General features: G+C 36.4%; 1 protein-coding gene across 1 annotated transcript in view; it reads left to right on the plus strand.

Moving 5' to 3' along the window:
* Positions 1-7,500, plus strand: part of Icmt (isoprenylcysteine carboxylmethyltransferase ste14) — a 9,753-nt gene that overhangs the window by 1,405 nt on the left and 848 nt on the right. The window contains exon 2 of the mRNA XM_042999604.2: positions 5,706-7,500. This exon is cut by the window's right edge and continues 848 nt beyond it. Coding sequence (XP_042855538.1) covers positions 5,706-6,389 — 684 coding nt within the window. The 3' untranslated portion in view covers positions 6,390-7,500. The remainder of the gene's footprint in view (positions 1-5,705) is intronic.

The raw sequence follows: 7,500 nt of genomic DNA on the forward strand, positions 1-7,500 counted from the left end.
TTAAAATTATCTTAAAATTTTTGTACTATTGATTACCTGTACAACTTTCCTTGTGTTTTATGATTGTGTAAAACTGGAACTATAGGGGTGCCTAGCCAAGGAGGGCTTCACTCACCCTAGACCTCCCCCTATTTGGAGCACTTTGCACTATTTACCTTGACTTACCTAACCTTAGTGGTAGTTATTACTAAGTTTTAAACCATTGGGGACGAGAAATAGATTTTCTTGCCCAGTCTCAAGGATGGGTTTGATTTCAGAGTGAGGCAGCTTCAGGCAAGATGTCTTGACTTGTCCCACTCTCTTTTAGTCACTCATTGTAAAAAACTAGAGCCATTTTTTTGTTTTAACCAATTCACAACTGAGCAAATTTTTGCCTTCTCCAGCTTCCTCTGCAGTGCTTTGTTTCAAGGTGTTTTCCTGCCAAAAGAGGCTGCACTGAATGTCTCGGAGCATTTTTCACCCACCCTATTCTTATGGTTTGCATGACTGCATCTACAATGTAAAGGCATATAAAAATATTGCTATGTTCAGAGGAGATATTTTAGTCACAAAACATGTTATAGCAATATTTTTCTAGTGTTATGTTATTGTTTTATATTTTTTTCCAAAATGAAAAGAACAATACAAGCAATTGTATATGTACGTACGAGTATGTACATATCCCTTGTGACGTGACATGATGTGACATCACGGTTAATTGACAAGTTAGAAATAGTAGTATTTTAGTAATTTTTATTTTATTTTATAGTTTTTTGACTCGGATCTTTTTATTCAACCGATCAGAAGTAGAAATTACCGTGACATCATTAATATTACATTGTTTTCTTTGATGCCATTTTTTTTTTACATTATATCACATTTCATGTACATCCTTCATTGTTGGTACTTTAGAGTAAAAGGTCAGCAACATGCTAGGTGCCATTGCTTTATAAAGATAGTGCTTGCTAGAGACTGTGGATGGGTGCCATTCAAGGCTCTCTCTTATACTGGTGCTAAAAGAAAGTGGTGCCATCTAGATTTTGGATGTTAGGTGAAACCCAATTTGCTTAATATTATGGCAATTATAGTGCTTATGACTCCATTTGTCATCATCACACACTCATTACTTATAGCACAATAAAATAAGTGATCCAAAATCCCTGAATGTCATGTATGTCATGATGCCCACTGTCAGGCCAAAGCCCCTGCGTCATGTATGTTGTGACACCCGTCCGCAATGGGTTAACCTTTGAGTAGCATAAAATTGGTAGTAATAGCATAAAGTTTAAGGCAATATGAGTGAATGTATAAGTGTTAAACAGAATGCTAGCTAATGATGACAAAAATTCATACAAGAAAATCTTGGTATTTAGAGAAGTGGCACAACTGAAGGGTATTAATTTCATTTGCTTGTAATATCTCTATGTGTTTTATTAAGGGTTGGTGCATCCAAAACTTCAATGATTAGAAGATGCACAGGTAAATTGCCTTTTGTGGTGTATATTTTTCTGTTCAGTGTGAGTGGATTTAGGGATTTTTTCAGAAATAGTTAAAATTTCAGAAAACTTTACAAAGAAGTCTGTAGTGTCCCCAGAATAGGGACTCTAACCTATTGTGTACTGGGGCAACACATTGATGCCATTAGCATTTTTACCATATGCAAGGTGTATAAAGTGCCACTGCCAGTTTGATTGTTTTGCTGAGTGGCATTAGCAGTGAGAAGGAGGATTGTGTATAGTTGTAAATATTTTGTCTTTATCTTTGTTACAATAAAGAAAATGTTTAGCCATACTTTGTACTTCTTCCATAAATTTGTAGTAGTGAAGTTACATGAATGTATAGGATATATTCCTCCTTTATGGAGACTAAACTAATGTAATTGTTTGTCTAAACAAAGTCGTAGCCATAGTCAGTACCTGCAAAGAAACAGCAGAGGCGCTGGTTTGGAGGAAATCCTTGGACATGGGGATTATACCTAGCTTACTGAAATTTTACTTCATAAAATTAGGGACCTCAGAATCGGGGGAAAAGTGGAAAGAGATACACAATTTTCAAACAAAAAGTACAGATTAATGTACTTTTCTGTAATGAATCAAATGTTCCTAATTATGATTAGAGATTATTGGTATTAAACACTCTAGAGTAACATCATTAGCAGATGATGTAAGGATAAATACACTGATAACTTTGTGAGATATACATACCATTTGTAATTAGGCAAGTGAAAATGATAAGAAATTCAATGCTGATGAATTTGAAATTATATTATATAGTCCAACAGGAAGTCTGAGACCAAGATCATATTCTTTGGAGTGAGTAGAGATTAAAGAGAAGAAAGTAATAAAAGATCTAGGCCTTTATATGGATAATGACATGAGCTTCAGTCACCATATAGAGTAGACAGTCATTAAAGGAAAGATGAAGGGAAAGATATTTCATATATATTTGGAAGATCATTGAAAACTTTGCACAAAATCCAAGAGAGATAGAGGAAGGGGACATTAACCCGATACCACCGGCCGCCGGCCACAGACGGCGATTATGTAATATGCATAGCGCCGGGTGCCGGCATGCGACGTCAATCGTATAATTAATTTAGGCCTATGAGTTTGAGAGCCCCGGCATTGCAGCCATGCAAAGACGGAACAGTGCCGGCGGGAATGGGTTGACAGACAGGGATATATTTGCTTGCCCAGTTTCCAGAAATGGTTTTATTTCAGAGTGAGGCAGCTTCACACACCATACCTTGACTTTTCCCACTCTCTTTCAGTCACTCATTGTAAAACTAGAGCCATTTTTATTTTTGTAATTTTTTTGTGTTTTATTGTATTGAGAGACTTAGGTGTGTCATATGACAGGCTCTGTCAATGCTGCAATTAACTAGAACTATAGTTTAGGGTTCATATCAGCTCATTATTTTCTTTTTACTTGGTATGATAGAAGTATTGGTGTTTTATGGGAGGACAAAAAGCAATTTCATTTTTTTCATACTTGTCTACTGTTGTGAACAAATATGGAAAATATAACCATCCACAATGAAGAGATAGGGATTAGGAAGGAAACCTATTTTTATGACTTTAAGTGCCACAGTACAAGGCATCCCTACTAGTACAGGGGGACATGATAGACATTGGGCATGGTTTGAATCACCTTCCTCTTGTTCTGCCCGCACATTCTCCATCAGCGGTACTTTAGAGCAAGAGGTCTTCAACTTGTTATGTGCCATTGCTTTATAAAGATAGTGCCTGTTAGAGATGGGTGCCATTCAAGACTCTCTCTTCTGCTGGTGCTAGGAGAAAGTGGTGCCATCTAGGTTTTTGATGTTAAGGAAACCTATTTTGCCTAACCCATTTGCGCCGGTTGACTTGCTATCATGTTTAGTGGTTTTCGGGTCAGACGCTGGTGACGATATATATAGTCAAGGCCGGCTCGCCGGGTGATCGAGCATACAGCGCTCGCCCTGAGAATCCCGAGGCGTTAGGTTTATGTGTGAGAATATCTCGGCATTTTGACTATTTAGAGCTGAAGTAGTCCCAACGTCAATAGATTAATTGTATGGTAATTTTAGTAATTATGATTGCAAGTGTCATCATCACTCACTCATTACTCATAGTACAATAAAGTAACGCAAGATATCCAAAATCCCTGAAGTACTAAAGTATTTAGTACTGTATTAAGATTAAAATAATATGAACTGGGGAATTATAGCTGTGCCAAATGTGTAATGTCACTGAAAATGTTCACACTTTTCCCCTAGGGCTTGTACTCCCCCTGGAAATTATTGACAACCCTCTAGGGTCCTCCTCCAAGATAAGAACTGCTGTCATGGGTGCTCGCTGACATTTTCCAAAAATGAATAAGTTCAGTAGATTTGTTGATAAATCTCCAAGGTGACAACAGTTACAATTCAAAATCAAAATATTGTCTGGGATTTAACTTCCTCAGACCCTGTCTTGAAAATTGAATGAAATGAAAACTATTTGCCCAAGCAAGGAAGAAAACAGAATTACTGGAACAAGTAATTGATAATGATATGACCAGATGAGGTGATTTGCACTCCAACCAAGACAACGTGAGGTCACCAAGATTTACCTTGCCAGAATATGTGTTGTAGAGGATGTTTTACTCTTGCTGTAGTATGAAGAGAGTTCATTATGACAAATGTAGAAAAATGTAATTCTGAGGATAAAGTAATCAAAAGTTATTCAGTCTCATTTTTAGTTTTTTCCAATGGAGTATTAAGCTTAAAAGTCCCATGTAAGCATAGATTTTTAGACTTTGGTGAGAAATTATGGCAATTTTTTGTAACAGTGCTTTATGGGCATTACCTTATTTTTTCCCAGTCTTTGCATGGTCCTTTCTGAACACTCTTTGGAATGTACTCCATGAAACGCTTAAATTTTTTCTTTGAAAGGCCAGGACACTTCAAGTAAGATCGTGTGCACATACATCAAACCTTGGTCACGGGTGTGCTTGGCTCTTCAGGGAAAGAAACCTGTTGAGTGGTTTCAAGAGCCTTTAATTTGATATTTTCAGTAAATCTTGCCTCACCTCTTCAAGCCACAACTCCTCCAGCCATTATATTTTTCTAGTTACAATTAAAGCCTGATTTTTAAAGTACTAACAAGGCAAAATATTTTATTTGAAATATCAAGAGCTTGATTTTACAGAATGTATATATATGTTTCACTTTTATATATGAAATGCACACTGCAAACTATTTTCTAGTATTAATAGATTTTAAGAAGAAAATAAGAAACCAAGAAATGACTGTTTGAAACAGTATTACATGTTGTGGAGGGGTTGATTAGGGAATGGGGAAGGAAGACAATGGGAGGTATCATTGGCCACTTTATGCCAATGCAGCACCAGAATTGCTATTTCACATTCACTCCATTCCATTCACACTAAAATAGATGCAGGAACCATGACAGTATTAGTGGCACAAGAATTTATAGGGGTGAAAGGGAATGGGGGGATGGGGCTGGTATGGAGGAAATTTGCCAGACAGCACTGGGTTTGTCACTGATGCTGTGTGTCTCATTCAGAGTCCAAAGAGGTAGGGAAAAAGGTCCACAGTTTTTGACTACTTGTGTAAGATTATGTCGTGATTGTGGACATTACAGCATGCCAGAATTATGATGAGTAGGACTAGCTGAAAAATCTGTATCACCTATTATGGTTGCCAGTTGGTTGGTTATAACATATGCCATTCATTTATTTTATTCAGTTTTGACCTAATTTGTTTTCACTTGCTTTCATACTCTACAATACAACTTACAATGAGAAGCTATCAAGTGTTCCTATGTATTGTCTTATGTATAGCTGTATAGTATATAAATTGTAATGGAAATATTTGTGTGTTTTTTTGTTTTTTTTTTCAATTTTATATGGTGTGTTGTTGAAGAACCTGGACTGAGTATGAGTAGTGAACCTGTGCTTTAGCAAATGATGCTTTCTCTTTGGCCAAAAATATCTTTGTACATTTTGCTCACTGGGAAAATCACCTGTATGACTCACCATAGATATATTCATGTAAGGCATTGTTCTGTTGAAGGATGTCTGGGATTAGCATATTACGTAGAGGAAAGATTTTAAATGAAATTCAATTCATTAGCTCTTCACTGAAAGCATTGCTAGTACTTAAAAAAAGTAAGCCTTTGTTATGATCTGAATTTGCCTTGTTTGTTTTTACAAGAAATTATATTTTCCCATGCTTTTTTCAGATAGCTGTAAGAGGATGCTTCCTAGGCTCAGCCTGTGGACTGGGGGTCATGGTTAGTGTCCTGTGCAGTTCCTCATACCATGTGTTTGGTTGGTACATGGTAGTGCTGACTCTCTTCCATTACTCAGAGTACATCACCACAGCTATTGGCAATCCTGCCACTCTCAGCCTGGATTCCTACCTGCTGAACCATAGCGTTGCTTATGGACTTGCAGCTGTAGCAAGTTGGGTGGAGTTCTTCATTGAGAGGTACTTCCTCCCAGAAATGAAAACCCTGTGGTACCTCAGTACCTTTGGCATCCTGGTCTGCCTGTGGGGAGAGATCATCAGGAAGGCCGCCATGCTCACTGCCAAGACCAACTTCAACCACATTGTGCAGACGGAGAGACAGAAGGACCACGAGTTGGTGACTTGGGGCGCCTACAGCATGTTCCGGCACCCAAGTTACGTCGGCTGGTTCTGGTGGAGTATTGGCACCCAGCTCATCCTGGTCAACCCTGTGTGCACCATAGCCTATGCGCTTGCCTCATGGAGTTTCTTTTATGAGAGAATATATTTTGAAGAGATTACCCTCATCAAATTTTTTGGGGAAAAATACCTGGATTACCAGAAGAAAGTTAGTACAGGCTTGCCTTTCATCAAAGGATACCAGTATGTGCGACGTGTGCGCCAAGAAAGTGAATGAGGGTCTGAGTAAACATATGCAGGCACAAGCATTTTAGCTTTTTATTTTTTGTTTCATCCGTATTTATGTAATGATGGTTCTGATAGATTCTTTGCTTTTGCAAAGCATGTGCTTCTCTAAAAGAAACTCTCATTATACTAACCACATTTATTCCAAGCACTATTTTGTCCATATTGAGTTAATTAGAGAATGCTGGCATTTTCTCTTCAAGATTCATTATGTGGGTTTTCTATAGGATGTTAATTAGTTAGTAAAGCTAAGATATTTAACCTCATTTATATCGATGTTGCCAAATTTGATTCTTTAAAAAAAAAAAATGTTCTTCATAGACAGTAAACACTGTTTATTGGAAAGGAAATGTACATGCTTACATTTACACAAGTATTAACATTTACAAATGTGTGCATGTTTATTCATAGAGTTCTTATCTGTTTTTCTGTTTATTCCCCTTTTATAGCATGGTTACTTAATGAGTTTTTTATATAATGCATATTTGGTAAAATATTTCCAGAATTTTGGTTATTGTTTTATATACTGTTCAGATGGGCAATATCTTGTATATGTTTAACTAAAAAAACTCATCTGATGAAATTTGCATTTTTAAATTATCTTTTACTAATAGAATTGGTTTTACTGGATACAAGAAAAGATATAAATATTACTTTATAGGTATTAATGCAATTCATTTTTGTTTCCTTACTCTCAGAGTACCATTTAGCTCTTTGAAGTGCTTTGCATAATAGGTCATAGAAATTTGAGTAGATTACACATTGTTACTGAATATAAGCTCTGTTGATTGTGTGTATATATATCTAATATTATAATTTTTGTTTGTCTATTTGGAAGTACTTCAAAGCAGCAACCATTATATAAGATAAATAAATAAATTGAAAATGCTCTGATGAAGCAAATTCAAAAGGAATTAATTGTGTGCTCTAAAAATAATTGAAAGTGTAAAACCAACCCAGAATTTAGATTACTGATTGTCACAACCACTTGTGTGTTATGACTGACATGCTGCTCATGCATATGTGATAGATAGAGCCATGATTAGATATAGTATGTATTGTGTGTTAGTATGAGGTAAGCAATGAGTGCATAACCTTTTTTG

This window comes from Penaeus japonicus, unplaced genomic scaffold (genome assembly GCF_977035675.1).
Source record: "Penaeus japonicus unplaced genomic scaffold, GWHDUDI00000001_assembly GWHDUDI00000034, whole genome shotgun sequence".
In the NCBI taxonomy this organism is placed as follows: Eukaryota; Metazoa; Arthropoda; class Malacostraca; order Decapoda; family Penaeidae; genus Penaeus; species Penaeus japonicus.